General features: G+C 40.5%; 3 protein-coding genes across 8 annotated transcripts in view; 1 reads left to right on the top strand and 2 right to left on the bottom strand.

The window, feature by feature from the left end:
• Window positions 1–22,210, bottom strand: part of Alc (5'-AMP-activated protein kinase subunit beta-1) — a 264,921-nt gene that overhangs the window by 206,975 nt on the left and 35,736 nt on the right. The window lies entirely within an intron of this gene.
• On the top strand, window positions 6,505–8,182 carry Jhamt (juvenile hormone acid methyltransferase). The gene is made up of 5 exons (XM_072008939.1): window positions 6,505–7,036; window positions 7,109–7,280; window positions 7,355–7,487; window positions 7,560–7,707; window positions 7,890–8,182. The coding sequence occupies exons 1-5, from the start codon at window positions 6,850–6,852 to the stop codon at window positions 8,090–8,092; spliced, it is 843 nt and encodes a 280-aa protein (XP_071865040.1). The 5' UTR covers window positions 6,505–6,849; the 3' UTR covers window positions 8,093–8,182.
• Window positions 8,293–22,047, bottom strand: Plc21c (Phospholipase C at 21C). Of its 6 annotated transcripts, none has more exons than XR_011800464.1 (20): window positions 21,944–22,047; window positions 20,961–21,074; window positions 20,700–20,846; window positions 19,830–20,101; window positions 19,624–19,708; window positions 19,130–19,547; window positions 18,900–19,020; window positions 18,627–18,822; window positions 18,233–18,557; window positions 17,954–18,136; window positions 17,652–17,861; window positions 17,255–17,574; window positions 16,875–17,189; window positions 16,753–16,797; window positions 16,471–16,672; window positions 16,186–16,408; window positions 15,795–16,110; window positions 15,490–15,681; window positions 14,437–15,398; window positions 8,293–14,328 (listed from the first exon to the last, which is right to left on the bottom strand). XR_011800464.1 is itself a non-coding variant. In XM_072008847.1 (19 exons), the coding sequence occupies exons 1-19, from the start codon at window positions 22,016–22,018 to the stop codon at window positions 15,276–15,278; spliced, it is 3,882 nt and encodes a 1,293-aa protein (XP_071864948.1). In that variant the 5' UTR covers window positions 22,019–22,047; the 3' UTR covers window positions 8,293–15,275. The 6 variants fall into 6 exon arrangements, 4 of the variants coding, with proteins under 4 accessions (XP_071864948.1, XP_071864951.1, XP_071864950.1 ...); XR_011800465.1 differs by having other exon boundaries at window positions 14,956–15,398; XM_072008847.1 differs by having other exon boundaries at window positions 8,293–15,398.

Here is a 22,210-nt window from a genome sequence, read left to right as displayed (position 1 = left end):
ATTTGAAATTCGATTAAGCTGAATTGGCTTTACGGAATATGCGGGTAAATAGCGCGAAAGAATGAAAGGACGTTTGACGCTTTAGCAGAGGCGAACTCGGAGCTGGAACGCGGCTCATGCGCCTGTGCTCACGCTCACGCTCACGGTCGCGATTTTATAAAGACGTTTCAACGAAGATTACCGGTATACGGGGCGAAAAATCAACCGGCACTCAACGGCATGGTATTCGTTTCCCCGGCGACACCAAGAGCGCTTTGATGAAACCAATTAGCTCGTTTTTAACGACACGCTGTACGAGCCCTCCGGTTATAGGAGCGCGAGTAAAATGTCAACCCCAAACTGCTCTCGATTCCCATGGCTGGAGGCGCGTACAGGTGTTACGGTAACCTTGACTTATAAAAATAAACGGCTCACGCGATTAACCGTAACGAACGCTTTAATCGCGCCGCTGCTATTCCCGCCGCTTCTAAAATCCACGAGAAACGTTGTCGCGTACCATCACCGAATGACGTCATTTCAGATACAACAGCTTACATGTGGAATAAACGAATTAGCTGGAAGGGATCGTTAATTTAAAAAAAAAAAGGGGGAAGCTCGTATAAAGCCTGATCAGTTACGTGTTTGCCGATGCAAAGTTTTCCAAATTTCTTAATCCTTATAATACGATAGTAATTTCCAAAACCACGACATTCATCGCTAAAGGACATAAAAAAGAAAAAGAAGGAGAAGGTAAGAAGAAGAAAGCAAGAAATTAAAGAAAGGAGATACAACGCAAGAGAAGAGTGCAGTAAACAGCAGGAGAAGATAGTGCCGCGACCAAGAGGGATGGAACGGATAAAGTAGTGGAGAGGGTAGTGGAAGGCAGATTGTAGGGTGGAGGGAAAAGAGCGAAGGTAAGCAGAGGGAGGAGAGTTTAAGTGCTACCGAGTGTCTACCTCCTTGTGGGATCGAAGCCAGGACTCACTCCGGGTCTCTATCTGTGTCTCTTTCTCGGATCGAAGCAAGGCGGCCCTCGCCCTCTCTTCGTCCTCGTCCTCATTCTCATCTTCGTCCACATCGCCATTTCCCTCCCCCGCCATCCTCTGCCGCCTGTCCCCGTCTTCGTTTTCCTCCCAGTTCCCTCTCGACCTCTTCACAGCGCACAGACGTCCGTACACATTCACGTGCACACGGACAAAGACTCCGAGAGGGAGAAACTCCCTCTTTCCCTCGCAAATACAGAGATAGTCCAACGGGAATGGAAGAGGGAACGCAAGAGGAAAGGAGATGCACGGGAAAGGAAATCTCGCTCGTTCCTTTGCCCGTCTCTGTCGGTTTCGTAGGAAGCGGCAGCCTCTCCTGCTTTCTCCGTTCCTCCGTTCCTCTCTCTGGCTGTTTCATTCGGTGTATAGGTAGAGCGTGGGGCGTAACCAACCCCTCTAGAATCCGCATCGCGGCACCGACAGTCGGCATTCGTCGTGCCATTGGCCCCGACGACACTCGGAAACCCAATGGAAAGCGCAAATACGATGCCGACTTCCGGTCCGTGAAACGAATTCGGGAAACTCCCGATCGCGCAGGGCCGTTCCTGGTTTCGCCTGCTCATCTCCACGCGCTTTATATCCACCCCCGTTGCACGGAAAACGAGTCTCCTCTCTTTCTCTCTTTCTCCCGTCTCTCTTCCATTACTCCCGCAGCCTCTTTTGCCACACCTGTTCACAGTCACATCCGAATGCTGGAAACTCGACGATTGGTCGCGGGACTGTCGCCTCGGTCTCATTGGGCGATCTCAGTTTTCCTTCTTCCACTACAAAGAAAAACGTTCTTTCACGATTGCCTGCCTTCTCTCGCGACGAGTCGCGAACATCCGCGGAAAAGGTGGAGCGTCAACGCACTGGCATTTGTGTTCGTTTTCGAGGTGCACCGCTACGGAAGGAGGCAATCGAGTTCACCGAAGTAGTATGGCCGTGATATAATTCAGACGGAGCGCGAGAAACCTTTCGTTTGAGAGGAGAGCCTATAACTACGAAACATTAGGGCTCGGTTTAACGGTCGGCCGTGATCCAGTAAAACTGCCATAGGGTCGGTGGCCATTAATAGCAACTCATAAAAACCATAAATTTCGTCGAATTCCTAGAAAGTCCATTTCGAAGGATTTCTAGTTTTAGATGTTTCTAATGGAATAACTTGCTTGAAAAAGACTGATAGTCGAGTGTAATTCCGCGGTCATTGGTACCGCGAACGATTTTTTAACGCGAAAATAGGTAGACCGAAAGATGTCGGAGGTGTTGAATGCGATTGCGTTCTCTATCGATCCTGAAACACGGTCTTCTTAAAGAGATGTAGCACTATCTTCGTGCGAAATACAAAGCTGTGTGCGGCAACACGGTCAATCTTTAAAGACAAGAAACAAGCACTGGTATTTTTATTCCCGACCGCGATATCTGCCCTGCTCGTTACGAACCGAAAGATAATCTTACATCGATGATACTCCGAAGTAGAAGCCCAGTATCATGGCACATCTCGCTCTGCGTTTTTCCGACCCCTTCTCGCTTTAACGTCGCGAGTTTTCATGAAACTTTCTCTCGAGAACTTTACTTTCCGTAGAAAAGCTGCCGGCTAAGAGGACCGGCTTTTTTACGCAAAGGAAAATTCGTGGATAAAGACGCCGAACGAGGTGGCGACAGAAATAACGTCGGAGCATAATTCTTTCGCAGTTCTTCCGTTCGTTCGGATGCTCGCGAATTCTTGCGAAGAGACACGGGGCCGCGAGACGAGCCACGGTATTGGATAATACCAGGGGCAGCCGGCTTCTGCGAGAGAACCATCCATTTAAAATGTCTCCCTTAAATCTCCAACACCACCGGCAACCACTACCATCACCGCTCTGCCGCCGCTGCCACCGCCACCATCTCCGTCTCCACCTCCACCGCCACCGGCGCTACCGACTTTCAGTAGTCGCCTCCAAGCTCACCCAACCTCCGGTGCCGAGGGCCTCCCTTGCACAGCCACCGGTTTCTTCCACCCCTCACTTTTATATCCACCTAAATCCATCCATTTTAAATGACGGATATTTTCTCTGAGCGACTGTATGGATTTTCATACTTTCCTCCGAAGGAGAGAAGGCGTGCATAGAACACGCGCTCACCGTTTGTCCGTTAATATTTTCGCACACGGCGAAGGGATGCTACTCCGACCCTTTTAACTGAAATCAACCTTTTCGTTTCGGCGCTTGAAACTTTGACATCTAGTTACTCGTACACCCATTCTTCTACTTTCTGAAAATATTAGAAATTAAATTATAATTATATTAAATTATTCCTGCCGTTGTCGCTCTTTGTCTCGCAATGCGTAGGTCTTTTATTATCGCTTGGCAACGATTCGACGCCGATAATCGAGGTAAAATTTCGAAGGAAAGGTATCCACGAAGAATCGAGAGGTCTGGGTCGTGGACAATACGCTACCGTTTATGGTTAGAACTCCGAACAATAGTAAAGTCACTGAAGAAGAGAGGTCACTTGTGTCACGCGCAAGTGTAAGCGTCGAATATGCGTAGAGAATTTGCGGGGGACAGGAGACGTTATAGATATTGAGCGACATGTATTATTGATGCGAAGATGCCATCGAGTAGCTTGTTTCCTTTTCTTCTTGTTTCTTCTCTTTTCTTCCATTCTACCAGCGAAGGAAACCTAAACAAGTCGGCATCCAATGTATTACAGATTCAGTACAAACGAAAGTTCATCGTATCGAATACGATTCTATCGGTGGTTCGCATTTGCAAAATTAGCAGAGACGAGAAGCTGGTTCGCAGCACGGATAGCAAAGGTCAGCGTGTAACCCGCAATAATTACAAGTCTGGTACATTATGCACGGTCGGCCGAATGCGGAAGGAACGTCAGGTCTCCGGCGTCGAGGCTTCGAGAACCGAGTATATGTATACTAGAAGGGGACGCCGCCTTCTTCCATTAATCTCGCGGCAATCGAAATTAGCATAATTGACGGAGCGGAGAATAGCGGCCTGTTCGACTCTGAAACGCCATCTCGTATAATCTCTCCATATATCTCACTCAGTGTTTTCCGATAAAGCACGCATCCGCGAAAGGACCATCGACCTGACAATCGTCCACGCCATCAAGAACCCAGTCTGAGAAGTCACGGAGTATCGTTTGAAATTGATTCGAAGTTTCTTATAAGATTCGCCGAATTATTCCCATATTCCTGTCAAGTCTTAAACGTAACGATACTGTTTTTAATTGTAAAAATTAAACGCAAAATCGAAATGTACTTTGACTTAAAATTTCTACTTTTTCCGGATGTGCCTCTCGCGTTCCCTGTCTCTTTCTCTCTACCTATCCACAAGCGCTCATCTTCTCGAGCAAGACGTATCGACACGGATTTTTTTCCGCGTCAGTCATTTATCAAAGCCCTTCGTTCTCTCCGCCGTCTCCTTCATTCGATACACGCGAACCTAGAGACGAGGATTTAGGCAAAGAGACGAGACGAACGCGGGAAGAGAAGGATACGGAAAAAAAGAGCAACGTTTTTCCTTCTTCGTCCTTCCTCCTATTCGTTTTCCGAAAGGAAAAACGTTGCCTTCGTGGAAGATGAGAAAATCCTCGAATCTTGTGTAACGGAGTAGTAGTAGTACGGTACCGATAGAACACTTTGAAAGAAAAGGTGAGAGAGGTCGCGAGCAAGAGGCGGTCTCTATCTATCATTGCCTCGCGGGTTTCGCATCCATCTTCCTTTTCCACCTCGATCCGCCTTGTTCTACTCCCCTCGAGCCTCTCGCGCATCCTCTTCCGCCATACTGCGCCATTATTCTCTCCCTTTTCCGTCTCTCTGTCTGCCTATCCGTCGATCCTTCTATTCCAACGTGGTTTTATCTCGAGCAAGATTCGAGTCGAGTAAAATCTCGAAGGACCGACGAATCTCTCGGTTGAATTCTTACTCCACAACTGCAAAGCTCGCATAGACTCCGGAAGGTAGATACGTGTCATGAGCTTTTGTTGGCGCTTAACGAAACAAAAGCACATATTGCGTTAGTTCGTGCGTTATGTGGAAACAAATGGAAATTTGGAGATAGGGAAACAACCAAAGCGGGTCAACCCAGACTATTTTTACACCGTGGCGTCAAGTGGATATCTGTTCCCAAAATCTGACTGCTATAGTTCTATTGTACAACTGAAATTATTCCAGTTAACCTGTTTAACAAAGAAACCACCCTTCGCCCTACGTATATAGGCCTGAGCTACGGTTATATTTAGGGTTCACGCTTATGCAAATACCAGGTTACATCGTCCGAGAATGCAAATCCATGGCAAACGAAAGATAAGCGCTGAATCCCTGTGATCGATCGGAAGAAACGTCGCTCCAGTTTAATTTATTAATTACGCACCGTGGAGAGAAAGGGCGCAGGATCGCAGCAGCCAGACTATAAAAATAACGACGACACGCGTGCGATAAATACAGCATGCCGTAGCGAAACAAGAATACACGCTGAGAACCATCATCGGTATAACGAGGGCGGCTTTTAATCGAGCGAAAAATACAATGTTTGCGCTGCGAATAGACCTCGATGCTAGGTTCGATTTCCTAACGACACCTTTCACTGGGTGGAAGTGGTAGTCAGGAAACAGTATATCCGAGCAATGCAGCGATTTTAACGTAAACTTTTAAATTCAGAAAAATCTGCACCATCCTTTATCAATAAATTTTGCAATATCCCTATCTAAAAATATTTATAAACCGATCTCTGTTCATCATATAATGTATCTGCCAGATCAATCGCGACTTCTTTCCGGTTAATGATCCCTATTATGAAGTTAAAACGACTACAGAACGGCAGTGTAACCAGGCCTACCTGGCAATCAGGCAAAATATTATTTGCACGAACGAATGCAGTCGGACTAGAATGCATATCAAACTGCAGTTCAAGTTTAGCCATTCGTGAATGTTCGGTAAAAATCGGACGATACCGAATCTACACGGCCCATAAACCGGCCGCGACTACTTTCCCCCTTTCGTCTTTACACCACCTCATCCCTCGTGCGAAGTAGGTCCAGACCTATCCTATCAAATTTCGATGTTCTAAACGCACGGTGGACCTTCCGCTATACATTTCGTTATCGATATCATGGGCACGGTGTAACTAAAATACGCGACTCCAACAGTTCCGATTCCATCTTCTTCTAATCGTACAAAGTCGATAACCAATAAATATTCATACACGAGGATCAGGTAACGAAATATTGACGACGTTCAAGCAGTTTAAGGAGCTGACGCTTAAGTAGAATCACGTTGGATGCAACCGTCGTAGTCGAAGATCCGTAAAAGACGCGCGATCACGATAGATCTACGCACAAAGAATGGAATAAGAAATAACAGATCTTCAAAATTATTAAACGGACAAGCAGCCAATTTTAAAATATTCTAAACATAGTTATAAAAGATGTCATTCAAACGTGACCATCTTCCACACGTGACAAGAAAGGAAAAAAGAAAAAGTGAAGGTAGTGGCTGAAGCAAAGAAAAAGGAGGAGGGAAATAGTAAAGTAAGAATATGGGAGAAGTATGTTTGTATTGCATGAAGGTTATTTGTACGGCTCACAGAATATAAATACCAAAGTTGGGTCGAAAAGTCACCAGTAGAAGATCTGACAGTGCATTGAGTCAATACATACTTTTGTTACCCACCTCCGAAACACCGAAGCCATTGTCACCGATCGACATAAGTCTTGAAAATTTCACGAATTGTTGTGGTCGAAGGTCCATAACCACGAGACACGTAGGAATCATTCGACCGTTCTTTTCGAACTAAGTTTCGTTAGAAATTTATACATCGTTAGAAAGATAAAAAGTCGAATAAAGATGTACATGGCAGAAGAATACGCGAACGCGAGCAAGATGCAGTACCGCGACGCGTTGGACATTATCGAGGAATTCAAGAAAGAGATGTCCGAGATGAAAGGGAAGTGCATCGACATCGGTTGCGGACCAGGGGACGTTACGAAGAATCTGATCCTACCTAGGTTGTCACCGGAAGCGGAGCTAGTAGGTAAAGGAACAAAGTAGTAGCTAAAGGAAAAGGATGGTTGAAGTATGGTGCAGACATCGTAAATGTTTGCAGGGGCGGACATATCGAAGAAGATGACCGATTACGCAAGGCAGAAGTACCAGGGCGAGAAACGCTTGTCGTTCTTGGAATTAGACATCGAAACCTTGACTTTACCTAACGAGGAATTAGCCCAATATAGCAACGTACTGTCCTTTTATTGCCTCCATTGGTGTCAAAACTCTTGGTACTGTTTTTACCCTAACTCTTCTACTTAATTGTTCTATCGTGCAATTTAACGTTCTTCGTTGTTGAATTTAGGAGGGGTTTCGACAATATTTACAAGTTGCTGCGACCAGGAGGAAAAGCTCTGGTTATGTTCCTGGCTTCGAACAACGGTTTCGATACCTACGTGAGGATTGGCGAGAACCCACGATTCAAACCATATATGGAGGTAACGCGTCTAATAATATTTTTCCAATAATTCAGATTTTCTGAATAACTCAGCGAATCACTCTCGCTTCAGGACGTAAATCGCTTCGTGCCTTTTTTCCATCGGTGCAAAGATCCCCGAGCGACATTAAGGAAGATGCTGGAGGACGTAGGCTTCGAGATTCTACACTGTAGCTCGAGAGAAAAATGCTTCGTTTACCAAAACATGCAAATATTAAAACGTACAGAATCGTAGTGTATTTATTGGTCAAGTATCGTAACTATATAATTAAATCGCGTTTCCTAGCTGGCGATAATAAAAGGAGCAAAGGAGCTTGAATATCTGGGATAAAGAGCAAAATAACGGAAATATAGGTTGAGAAGGAGGTTACACGTTGTAAAAGCGGATCGATCATTGTTGCAGGTCATATGATTGCGGTTAATCCCTTCATATCGCGGATCCCTGATCACCTCAAAGAGGAGTACGAGAATGTGGTAGCGCGCGAAATAGCGAGCCAGAAGATCCTATTCCCGAACAAAAACGACAACGATCAACAAGAATATAGTATTTTGGATAGATATCACATTCTTGTGGCATATGTAAGGAAGCCTTCCGACACATGCTGAGAAATTCATTAGGAATTTTGTTTTACGCGATCACACGGGTGAAAGTTTATCATTGTATCCGTCGTTATTGATAAAACAAATAAAATGGTATTATTGATTCTGTAATTTCGTTGATTCTGTGACTGTCATCGACGACAATGGTAGTAGGACAAGGGAATATCAAAAGGAGAAGCGAGTCAAGACACAAGTAACAACGCGTATTGTTTCTATCACGCTAATCTTTATTGTACGCTATATTCTTTGATTTTACAATACGGTACAGCCATTTATAGAATATCGTTAAAATTCATATATCGTCATACGGATATAAGTGGGTCTGTTATTATTTTTTGTTTTTTTGTTTTACGGTGCTTACGATATCCATACAGGGAATAACAAGTTTACTAACACTTCTTCCTAAAAAATACACCCAAGTTTATAAGTCAGTTGACATCGATTGTTTCGGTATTACGACGCTTCCTCCAAGTCCGAACAAATTTAATCACCATACTAGAAACGAGAAGAATATCGATGCGGCGTGAATCGCCAGGATTTCGTTTCACGCGACTCGTCACGTGGATGTTCTACTCGTTTACTCGAGAGAACAACGATCGTGGATCACTCGACGAGAACGGTACCGAAACTATATGGAAACAACTCGAGATTGACTATCACGGACTGAAACTGACCGTCGTGAATCAGAGATCGATGTCGGTTAAAAGTTCCAACGTGCAGCATGTCTACGACGTTGTCTCTATCGCGTTTACATCTATAACACGGACCTATGCTTAAGCAAGAAACAATGTAAATGCGTCGAAATTGAAAAATATCCCAAAATATAGGAAAACAGTCCAAAGGGGGAACGATAACCGATAAGTCGCGGTGGCGATAACACGCGACTCGACAGAAAGGTGGAAGTAGCATACATATATGTAAAAAACGACTCAAAAAAGTCTTATCGTTACGGAAGATCTGGTACGAATTTTTCACCACGACGAAAGAGTTGATCGTCGCGTGAACAACTAGCGGAAACGGAGGGCCAGTTTGAGGAGTACGCGACAAATGTCGAATGAAGCTTTCGACAAACCCATAGATCGCGGGGACACGTCGATATCGTGGCAGATCAACCAAATAATAGAACACAGACAACGGTATAAAGAAACAAAAAGAATGGAACACGTCCGTGCGAATCGACACGTAGCTCGCGTTCCACGGATTGAAAGAGATGAGCGTCGCAACGAGATTCTACAGCATCGCGGCTAGCCATCGATTACAGATAGTTTTCGACTCGCGGATCGATGCTGTTCAATCTTGCTTAAAATACCTATCGAGTCTACGTTTATAGGATATTACGCGTAGTATTAAAGAAAATCAAGCACGCATTTACTTGAGTCTATGAACATCGTAGAATTTGCCGGATCGCTTATCGTTATTTGAACCGTAAAGGAAACATAGTACGACGAATACTGAAGAATACGAGACAAAGGCGCGCAAATAAATCAAAGTCGATGCCCAGAATCGACGTGGCTCCAGTGCTTTTCGTATTTGCGATTGATTATCGAATAATCGAATGCTTTTGTGTTCAAAGGTCTTAGAAATGAGATTCTACGTTGAAATGGAAAACCGAACCGAAAACGCCGACCCAAGTTGCTTCTCGAAACTCCTGCCTTTTTCCGGAAGTTAGGGAGACGAAATTATTGTCTGACCGTAACAGCTGCGTGTTTGTACGCGTAACACGCGTACCACGAAAAAGTAACTTTTTGCAGAAAATTAAATTACCGCGTTAAATCAATTGGCGCGCGGCGACGGTATAAAGTAGTTTAAAATATGTATCGGGACAAGATCTTGAGAACGTTACAACGAATAATTCTCCCCTGGCCGGTCTAATGTGGAAGCGACTCGTAATTTACGGTTAATAGGTACGCACGGTTTTGTACGGGCAATTAACAATAACCAGGGACGAGACGAGGGAGCCGAGTGGTAGCTCGTGGACGCGACCAAACGGCGAAACCCTTCATTTTCTCGGTGTGTTGCGTGACGGCCGACGAAAGAAATCGACCGTGCCCGTTGTGGCGTGGAAGCAACCCCAAGAGAAAACAAACTACGCGCGACACACGACCTGTCGTTCTAATTTGCGGAAAAAGAACGCGGTTATATTACGCGTCTCCACATCGCAAACGGATCGAGCGTTACTAATCGTCCGTAAATATTCCGCGACGATCGATACCGCTGTTTCTTACGCGATACATAGGGAACAATAAATTTAGCTCAAATAGCTTTCCAAAGGATACCGGTAAATGAGAAGAAAATATCGACGAACCAAACAGCCTGTTTCAAAGAAAGAAAGGCACAAACGCTTATGATACGATGCCGTGGAAATTGCGTTGCTTCGTGTCCCCGCATCAAACTATGGAGAGTCGTTTAAAGTGGAAGGCAAGAATAATCATGACGAAACATGTTCGACAAGGCTAAAGAACTACATGTATAACAATAAGAACACTCTGCTCGATAATCGAGAGACAATGCGAGAAAAACAACTATTTAGAAGATCGCAAGAAGAACGAACCAGTCGATAGAATGAAAAATCACACCGAACATCGAAGAACATTCGAAGCATCGAAGAATTGACAGACTTGACGATCGGAAAACAACGGCTTGTTTGCAGAGCTTGGCATTTGAATGCGATAAGAAAGCGTGTCCCGTTCTCGCGTGCTTGTTTCTCTGCTCGCTTTTTGTCGCGCTTCGTGCTTCTGTAGAATAAGCTCACGGAAAACGTTGGACCGACAGACGAATCGAGTCAGGTACGAAGAATCGTTGTTTCATAAGAGATCCTTGTTATACGGGAGCCGGATAATTGTACGGTATCATAGAAAAAGATTGCGCGAGGTGGAAATTGTAACGCGAGACCATATAATAATCACGATCGAATTTTGGTTAACGCTTGTTCGCGCGAGACACCCTCCTGGGCACACGTGATTAACGAAATTTCTAGAAGAAAAGACTAAACGTCCTTTCAAAAATTCCACGCATAGTATTTCAAAAAGAACGTGACCGATATTCCAAACCGTCATGGTCGTCGATAGGCCGTTTCAAAATTCCTTACAACATACCATCGCAATGTGTACGTACGATCTATATATCTTTTGTTGCGTCTCTTTTAATCGATACGCCGATAAAATGTGCGCGCAATTCGCACGAATCGTCGCCGTTCGATCAGCCGCGATCGTTCGTTCCATCGGGAAAACATATTTCAATTTTGGCAAGCTTCGCGATACGGCAGCCGATACGATATAGCGAGTGTCGCGATTTGTCTTCGTACGGATTACGCGACGATGTATCGTATACAAGTAACACAAAACTAGCCTCGCATTAACTTTATATGAACAACGACTATACTAGTACTGCCACCTTTTCGCTACTCTACTATTAACAACATCAACAGCAACAACACATAATATATCAACATGAATATAATATCTGTCCTCGTAGCCTAGTTCTTTCTTATACTTATACATTAGGTACGTGTGTAACATACATAATATACGAGCGCGTATACGCTGGCACAGATAGCAAATACATTCAGACGACCTGTCTCTCGAAGACGTTCTAATGGCGCTCGCGTACGCATTATGCATATTACAGAAATATAGGAAAAGGACGAAACGATTATCGTCCCAATTGAATTACGCAATATCTTTATGATATGGCGCGCGGAGAAAAAAAAATATTCAAAGAAAATGCATTGCGCGAGCCGAACCTGACTCGATTTTCTCGGAGGATTTTTGCACACCGGCTCGCGAGACCAAAATGTTTGCGGCAAAACTATAGATACGAACAATCGAAACGTATTCGACACAGCTCGATATCACTGCAACACACGCAACCTGATTAATCGAGGAACTGATTCTCTTCGCAGTTCGATTATTCGTAAAACGTTTCGCTCTCGTCTATACAAGCGTTTGGAGAAATTTACGCCCACGCATCGCCGCGATACCTGTACGGTTCTTGGAAATTTATTGAACATTGTGCTTTGCATCGAATCGTGAAAATCTTCTGGTACCCCAACTTCCTTCCTCACCCCGTTGAACCCGTTTGGTATCGCAAGGATCAGCGATGCGAGAGGCGTGCATCGTTGCGACTAAACGATCAGAAAGACATCGACACACGTATAATGTGTATACGAACATTACATATATATGTATACATATTATAATATATATATAAACTTCCGATAATCTTGTACGACTTAGCATAATGTACTATTGATTTCTCTCGCGTTAGAACGCTACAAGTAGTCCAATGGCTACCGCTACTTAATTAAATTATACCCGCTTACACTTACATTATCTCATCTTTTAATAGATTATCACTGATTTCCTCCCGACTTAAATATTCTCACCAATCGAGTCCACCGCAACGTATAACATTTTTCTTTTCCTTCTCCTCTTGTGGAAGATGGTAACTCGTTGAGAAATGCAATCACGATAAATCGACATAAACTTAAAGAAATGGTAACTTGACGTGTACGACCGTTTCATCCGGATGGAAATCTACAACTATGTTTAAGCGGACACGCTAAATTACCTAACGCTAAACTGATCCCTTTCTGCCGGATACGCAACATACGATAATACCCATCTTATAATAACAAAAATACAGTGTTTTACACATGAATTAAACAGCCAGTTACTATAACATTGCGAGAGGTTTAGGATACATTCTCATTATGCTTCTCATAGGACTTGCAATTTTCGCTATCGTCAGTATCTTTCCGTTATCGAGCGCATATTCTACTTCAGTCGACCAACTAAACCGTACGAGTCGTTCGCATATCTACTACCAGAAAAATTCTATGCCTCGAGAAAACGTTGTATACCCAATTCATACATCGTTGGTTGCATTGACTCATTGTAAAATCGTCCAAATCATAAATACAATAAAAGAAAATTTCATAAAAATTGTTGCGTCAAATGATCTTTGGAAAAACGGAGTAACCCTAAAGATATAAATTTACGCAAAACTAACATGTACAATTGGAGCATAGAACTGCGCAACACGGAGAACGTTGACCCTTTTTTCGCGACATCTCGCAAAAATGGTCAAAATGAAGCGAGCCTAAACACTAACAAATTACGCGAACGTTCATTGTGCAGATTGAAATTTTCGCAAGACACACGGAACTTTGTACATCGTAATATAAAAGAGGCCCCGTTAAATAAATAAATCGACGGTGGCAAAATAATCAAGAACAGACAATAGTTTACCAACGATTCAGGATCAAGTTCAGTCTCCAAATCGAAGGGATTGATCCGCTCGTAACCCGTCGGCGCAACATAAACGACGACAGTATTATAATTGCAAAGGTACTCCTTTCCTTTTTATTCGCATTGATCACGATTACGCTTTGTTTGTGCACATGAATGTATACGAATGTTGTGTGCATGCGTGTGTGTGTGTATATATATATATATACACACACATGTTGCATATTATAATATGTAATGGTATATCGGTCATGAGCACGAATCATCAATAAAACGACATTTTGTAAAAGCTCGCGATTCTCGATACTTCCGACGTACCGAAATGACGATTACGAAATAAATTAATACGATGAATCACACGAGAAAGATTTACAATGCATAAGTGTGTGGCGTTTAACCCCAAATTTGTAATAACTGTTAAGAATATACATATATATGTACATATGTATATATATATGTATATATATGTGTATATATATATATATAATACGTATGTGTAATATCGAATTACTTAAAATATCGTATAATTAGAAACAACAAGGACAATGTTACAGCGTAACATTTTTGATTGTCTTCCTAAAAGAGGCTCGCCCCAATCGATTCGCTCCGGCCTCAAAATGGCTGCAGCATGAAATCGCGCGGTACAAAAACGCTAGAAACGTTTCCATTAATATTTAGTTTCTTTTTTCTTCTTTGTTTTTTTTTTTTTTTTGTTTTTCTAGATTTGCTTTCTTTATACAATACGATCTCTTTATCATTCACAATACGGACTATTCAAAAAATGTCTTTATACGGAGTACTTTCAGTCAAAAATATATCAAATCACGCACACGCCCATCCGAATCGTAAACTTTATCGCGTTCCTTACCTCTAGGCCAAAGAGATTTCACTCTCACTAACGTACTTCCTTTATCGTCGCATTTTGAATTCGGCAAAGTCCGACCAACGCACCGATCAGTAATGTTTTTTCGTATTACAAACAACCCGAGTATCCTGGAACGCGATTTAACATCGACTTGTTAATTAAATAACATCTTATACATATAATAACAAGTTAAATAGTAGCACTTAGAAACATTATTCTTATTTAGAATCGTGTACCTCTCTCACATAGTCATATTCTTCGCTCTTACCTTCCGAAATTTCATTGGCTTTTAAAATGGAACAAAATCTCGGCACTGACAACGATGATCTTTTATATAAAAAGAATAGTGCGTTTAATACTATGCGTAAGTAACATCGAATAAAAAAAGAAAACAAAAGAAAAGAAAAGATAAACTTCCTATCCTTGCGAACGCAATGGTCAATGCTACTTTCCGTGTTGAGATCAAAATGGCGTTCCCGCATGCGCAGAGAATCAATTGATTAAACAATCGATCGATATATATTACTAATCTTTTAAAAAACTTTGAGTAAATAGAAAATAGTCTTAACGCGTTATTCAACGTCGAACCTTTCATAATAACTCATATACGACGAGATTCACGTGTTTGAATGCATTTATCCGTAGCAATTGGTTAAAATGTTGCTTATCAGATCATTAAATCTTTTCAAAAGATATTCCTCATACGTAAGACGTTTATAAAATGCTTTGTGGACAAAACATTATATAACAATTACCTTCTAATCTGATGGCGTTCTGCTCATCGAAATCATATATCACTTTATAAATGCTGCACGTTTTGCAAAGGAGATTTTTGGAAATGAATAAAATTATTTTAGCAAAACACAGGTAACTGCGTAGACTTCACGAATTTTCTATCATTACACCGCCGCTGCGACCCCTTTTTGTTTGGGATGAGCAACGCACAATCTGTTACTATCAACTTCCCAAATAGATACACGCTTTCAGCAAAAGCATTTTACTGCCATGGATTTGAGAATATTCCAACCATGTCATTACGAGACATCGATATTAAATTATCGATCATTTTAATCAATCAATACGTATTCCCACTAAGAGATTCCGGCATACTAGTTCCGCCGGATGGTGACAAAGGTAGCTCCCCACTCTCGAATTTACTACATCGACTGCTATACTCTGCCATTAGAGATGCTTTGATCTGAATATAAGGAAACATACATCTTATATCGTTACCATCATATTACACAAATTGATAATCTTAAACTAAACACAATGTCATAAATTTTTACCTTTGTCCTTTCTGCTTCTAGCCTTTGTCGAACTTGTTCGTGCTGTCGTTCCAGCTCTGCCTTCTTTTTCTCATAAATTTTCGTTAACCGTGTACATTCATTCACGCCCTTTTCAACCGTGGACTTTGCAACTTCCCTCTTCATACGATCTAGCTCGGCTTTATCTTTATGTACTTTTGCTAGCTGTTTCACCTACGATTAAATACAAACGGTTGCTACAATATCTGATACGTACATTAAGAAATACATTTTATGCATTATATTTTATATATCATATATATTATAGGACAATATAAGAAACATACTTCTCCATGCCTCGTGGCTTGAAGCTTTCTCATAACATCGGCGGTTTCTCGTTCCAAAAGTACTCTCAATGTTTTTAATTGATTAGATTGAGAGGTTTTCATTACTTTCTCTACTGTTGAAAACAGGCTTTCATAATACTTTTCTTGAAGTTCCCGTTCTTGTTGCACATGAGCTTTACATACGGCCAGCAAACGTTCGCTCTGACTTCTGGGAAGTCCCTTTGGAGCTCCACCATTTCCTTCGCGATTTTCTATGTCTGGGCATTCTGATGTTTCTGCTAAAGCTAACGTGCTCAACCCTACTTCGCTTGAAAAACTATAAAAAAATATAAAAATATATAATAATGTTTATACATAAACGGAGTTGCTTGAATAAAAATCATTAACTCACATGTTCCTACTCGACAACCGTTTCACTAATTTATGGCTGACATAAAATTTCGATTTGTGCTTTTCACCATCAATAGACCCTTTTTGCGTTTGCATCCTTAATTTTTCTTTCTCGTGCTTTTTCCGTAATGATTCGAGTTTTTTCTCAAGCTCCATTTTTTTCTCTCGGACGAGTTTGTTCTCCATTAACTTTTCTAACGATTCAGCCACTATTTCATCACTCACTGTATCATAAAACAATTGTTTATATCTTCTAAATAGAATGTGATAAGTAATCGATACTTACTGCCGCTGACATTAACTGGACTTTTATTTGTAGAAGCATCAACGGCTTGAACCGTAGGTGTCGACGCTCCATGCTCATTATCTTGTGAATCAGATGTGTTTATACCAGCAACAGATGGTCTACCATGAACATTCGTAGATGTCGGAGCAAGTGTTGGTAATTCACCGACAGATTGTAATCTTTTTGTCTTAACGATTTCCTCCTAAAACAAAACATTAGAACGAACATAATAATAAATTAATTTACATATATTGATCGAAATTTTTTGACCGATGAACTTACAGCTGGTTTAGAAGAAGTTGCTCCTTCACCAACTTTAGGCTTATCCTAGAAAATGTTAGTATGCATTTGTTAGTATATTAGTAAGTTAGTAATAAATAAATTCTTAACGTTTCAAACCTTACATCAATTTCCTCCAGATCTTCTGCACAATCTGTAAGAACTGATAATTGCTTTTCCCTTTTTTCTGTTTCACTCTGATATTTAATTGGATTTGCCAAAGCTTCGGCAAGCTCACTCAGCCCATCTGGTACGTAATCCTTCACAATTACGTGTAAAAATAAATTTGCTAATGGTAATGGTTGACCACATTCTGTTCTAAGAGCAACATGTCGGTAGCCCGGACATAACCCAACTACAGGTAATACTCTGTGACCAATTAAACGACCTGATTCCTCGTACGCAGCTATTCTAATTGAAGCAAGTTCAGGCAGGACAACCTAATAAACAGATAAATCAAATCTTGTATTTATAATATCAGTTATATAGAAATATTAATTTTTACCTTTTTAAATATGAAAGGTTCCTCGTCGTACACAGGGTTAATTCCATTGTTTGGAACAATTTTCGTACGAAATCTTTTTCTCACTGTGTCTGCTGGTAAACCATACATATCTACTTCCACATAAGTACCCACTCTTTTGTCTGTTAAGAACTGAGCCGATATTACGTGTATATGAACTGTTCCTGCTATAATACCATCTACAGTTGATTCCGCGAAAGGATCCAATCGTTGATCTTTTCGTCTCATAAATTCTGGCTTCAGAAGATACCCGCAACGTTGATTATATTCAAAAATTCCCAAGTTTAATTGCATTGCAAGATCTAATGCACGAAATGGTGCAAATTAGTCTACACGCAATCCGTGATTAATATTAAGTTTATTCAAAATACAAACATACCAAGTGTCTGATAATTTAATGCAACCAGCTGACAACCCGCATTCCAAAACACTTGAGGCATAAAATTACTAGAGTCAAAACGCGTACCTGCCGGGTACACTCTAGATAGTTGATGTTTATTATAATTTACAAACTCTAATGGTCTTTCTTTTAAAAGTGTCGTAGCTTGTTTTTCGTCGAATGATGACATCTCGTACATACGATTTTTTTCTGTGAACATTGATCAAATAATGGAATCATAATATCAAATATAAAAAAGTTAATTTAATAACTATTACTGTAATACACACATATGAACGTACTTTCAGCTGATTCGAAACTGTTGAAATGAACAGGTTGTACGTAATTAACTAAAGCTGAAATTTCCGCTCCAGCTTCCGTTTCTTTCGCGCTAGATGCTACTTTGTCAGGTGCAGGCACTTTATCACATTTAATGTCCTCCACGTTTGATTCATCCTCTTCTGTGCTTGATTCCTCTTCTTCATCTAAAAAACAAAAAAGGAGAGAAAATAATTTTTTTCTATGTTTTATAATAGTTAAAGTTATGATTTTACAACTATATTTTTTTAATGAATACTAACCTTCATCATCCTGAGTGCTATCCTTACTACTTTGCCTCTGCTGCAGCATAGGGGGATGTGAAATGTCTCCATTTCCAATTTGCTGATCATTGTCGGTCGTTTCAGCTTGAGGAACAATATCTGGTGACGTACCATTCTCTCCTTCTGCTACTTGATTCGTTACTCCGTTATCTTCGTTTTCTTGAATTCCTTCTTCAGATTCTGTTATTGGTGTCGGTTCCTTCTTCTTATGCTCCTTTTTCTTATGATGATGTTTCTTTTTGTTCTTAATTATAATCTTACGTTTTAATAAAGATGGAGGTGGTAACTCTTGTCCTGGTTCCAACTAAATAATACACATTACAAAAATGAGATTAGAGATAAAATGTTATGACTGTAAATATACTAAAGATACCTTATGAGATTCAAGAGGTGAATCTAGCAGCATTTCTCCAAATAATTCTCTACAATACTGAGCTATTTTAGCTTGCTGTCTTGGATTACAATGATTTTCAAAGCTAAGAATAACAGGATATTCTGATGTTTTGAAAGCACTTTCAGCAATTGCTTCAATTACATCTCGTGCACTTATTTCAGGTACAAATGTATATCTACAAAATATTTCTAAAGGAGCATTTGATACTTAATTTCAAATACAATAAATTATCTTGCTATAAAATAAAAATACCCATGCACAATGACAGGTTCATCAAATTTTCCGTTCCAAAAGTCCAATTCTACACATCTACAACCAGCAAGCAGACACTGACGATATATTTCAACGGAACTTTTTCCGGTAAGTTGATGTCCTAAAAATATTTTTAAAAATATAAGAACTAATATATATATTTTTAACGATATTTAAGGCGTTATTCAAAGCCTGATCTATTATAAATAAAAGTAACAAACGTGACGTACCTGTTAAGTATGTATTGTGACTAGAATTTATAAAGTAATGCGCAAGCGGCTGATCCATATCATCCGATAATTCAAGTTTCGATAAAGCTACGATTGGGTTATCTTCGCTCATTAAATACCTCAAAAATCCATCGAAACTTAGTTGACCCCGGTTGGCATTACATTTATTTGGTTCATATTGACTTATAATGTCCTTTGCTCTCGCCTCGTTTGCATAAGGATACAATATCTCGTTTAAACGCGGATCTCTTTGAGTTTTATTCAAAAAATCAACAAATTGAGTGATGGACATTAGCCTACGCTTATTATTGCCTACGATGCGTTCGAAAACTTTTTCAACATCCGATCGTTGAGTAAGAGATTTATAAAAGTTGAAAAAATCTTCAAATTGAAATTTTTGTAATGATATTACGTCATTCTAAAAACAAACGGAATACAATTTTTAATGTCAGGGAAACCATATTCATATTAAATGTATAAAATATTATACTCACTTTCCCAGATGGAAAACCGGAAATATCAAGTGCTTTCTCGACGCGTTTACGATCTTCTTTGTTTTGCGTAAACATTCTTATTATGCTGAAATAACAATATATAAAAAAATATATATATATATGTGTCTTATAACATTTATACGTATTATATATTTATTATATGTATTATATATCAAATTTAATACACATGTGAAAATTGTGCTCACTTCTTTACAGGAATCTTTTCTGACTTATCAGCTCCAAGTGTAAGTTTAGTGTGTGCTTTTTGTAAAAACATAGTTGTGCTGATATTTAATAAAGATAAATTATACGCGAGCTGAAAAATTTGCTCTGTCCAATGTTGTGCAACTTCTGCTCGTGTTGTACAGAAGTTAATAAAATTCATATTGACAAAGTCAGATCCATAGCAAATTGTTACTGTCTTTTCCTCTAAAGAATCTTGAGAACCCATTGTCACAAGATGCTTTAATTTGGCATCCTGAAAATCATTTGCTTGTCTAAGCATGTTGATAAAATACATATTTTTAAGATTTCAATGCAACGTTCTTAAGAATATTTATTCTGATGGAATTAGCTTATGCACATTATAATAATAATAGCAGCTTCTATTACAATAAGCTACTAACATGAACTGAAACTGTGAACAATATCACTTTAGAAAATGTTTATTGATTTATAGGAAAATGAAACAGATAAGAACTGCTCTGTTTCCTATATAACTAAGAATATGTCCATTGTGTACAAAGATAGGTGTGACTGAAAAAAATGAACTACATTGAGGACATAAAGTAGGTAACATTCTATTTATAGATTTGTCAATAATTATCATGTGGTGGTGCTGTGCGTCATTAGCAACCACGCAAAAACATGATATAATTATAGAAAGTTAAGACAGCTTCATTTCCAAATATTTATACCTAATGCATACTAATATATAGATCTAATGAAACATTTAACTAATTTTACTCTTGCCAGTTACGTAATCAACCATAAATTGACTTTTCTAAATTAAAGGATAAGGAACTAAAATACATAAATTACCAAAGAAAAAGAATAAAGGAAGAACAATGTAATACCTTTGGTACTTTTGCATGTTTCCCAGTTCTTGTATCTCTTATTACAGCAATATCCAACATATCCATCTCATTATGTTGATCCACCCAATGCAAATAGAATCCAAACTTATCTACCTTCAATGTTACTGGAGTTACTATACCAGAATCCTATATAAAAATATAAATAAAATTAATATCATACATATAATAACATAGCTTGAATATTACAATTTAATTATACAATCTACAATATTGTACTATGATTTGTCTTGCAACTCATACCTCATCCCATTTGATGAATTTTTCTCCATCTTGTAGTTGTTGAGACACCTCAATCGGTCTAAATTGCAAGACACTACCTGTTGTTTTGTTACCCGCCATCCTGCCTGAAGGATACTGCGAGTAGTTTGGTATAGAGGCAATATTACTTCTTAGCACAAATGCATTAATAAAGGAGCAAGCAATGCAGGCTAATTATGCCAGTGGCAATGATAATAAGCACAAAGACCTTGATAACGACAATGACAATGACAATGATGTCAATGGCAGTAACCAAAACGATGTTGATGACAGCGGTAATACAGAACAAAACGATGAGAACGATGACAGCGTCGACAACAGTAATGGCACCAGCGACGAGAACGACGATGACGGCAACAGCGGCGGCAACGACGATGATGACTGCGACGATGACGATGACGACGACGACGACGACGGCGACGACAACGACGACGACGACGACGACGACGACAACGACGACGACGACGACGGCGACGACGACGACGATGACGACGACGATGACGACGACGACAACGACAACGACAACGACGACGACGGCGACGGCGACGACGACGGCGACGACGACGGTGACGGTGAGGGCGACGTAAGCCTCATCGAGAATTTCTTATGCATTAGACGCACTTCGTGAACCACCTTATCTTGACAGGTGCCGTTGTCTGATCATCTGTAATGAAAGAGGAGATCGTATTTTGACAACGACGCCGTCGCCGTCGTCGCAAAATTCTGGCGGGTACCGTCTTATGAATATCGATAACAGATACGTGGAGATTTTAGTGAACATCGACGTCAGTCTCGGTTGATTAAACGTTTTGAAGAAGCAACAAATCACGAGAATGTGAAATCACTGTCTAGTATCACGATGGAAATGAAAAGAATAATTTAATACATATGCCTCGCAATAAAAGGAACTTCCAATTGATGTGCACCGCGAAAGTTTTTGTACTTCTGAGCACTCGCGCACTCACTTGGTCCAGAAGAACATTCTTCCGCGCGTCGTACCGAAGGTGTTCCGAGCAAGTCCAAGCACCGCCACCCGTCATCCGTCACCCGTTACCCTCGTCGCCAGGAGGCGCTCAGTTTCACAAACCATCAGAATAACGAGGACGCACTACACGTGCGCCTATCGCGCTTAAATTGATTTTAATGCGAACCGTGATATTCTATAATGTCACTACTTATAGTTCTTCTAACGCTATTTTGATCTTGCGATTTCCACGTTCTTTTACTTTTAA

Source organism: Bombus fervidus, chromosome 8 (assembly GCF_041682495.2).
Source record: "Bombus fervidus isolate BK054 chromosome 8, iyBomFerv1, whole genome shotgun sequence".
Lineage (NCBI taxonomy): Eukaryota > Metazoa > Arthropoda > Insecta > Hymenoptera > Apidae > Bombus > Bombus fervidus.
This window is presented reverse-complemented; position numbering and strand designations above follow the sequence as displayed.

Coding starts and splice junctions, on each gene's coding strand:
- Jhamt (XM_072008939.1), top strand. CDS start 6,850: ATGTACATGGCAGAAGAATACGCGAACGCGAGCAAGATGCAGTACCGC. Junction 7,281..7,354: donor CATTGGTGTCAAAACTCTTG/GTACTGTTTTTA, acceptor TGTTGAATTTAG/GAGGGGTTTCGACAATATTT. Junction 7,488..7,559: donor GATTCAAACCATATATGGAG/GTAACGCGTCTA, acceptor CTCTCGCTTCAG/GACGTAAATCGCTTCGTGCC.
- Plc21c (XM_072008847.1), bottom strand. CDS start 22,018: ATGACGGGTGGCGGTGCTTGGACTTGCTCGGAACACCTTCGGTACGAC. Junction 19,548..19,623: donor CCGGTTTTCCATCTGGGAAA/GTGAGTATAATA, acceptor GTTTGTTTTTAG/AATGACGTAATATCATTACA. Junction 15,399..15,489: donor TAGAAGCAGAAAGGACAAAG/GTAAAAATTTAT, acceptor CCTTATATTCAG/ATCAAAGCATCTCTAATGGC.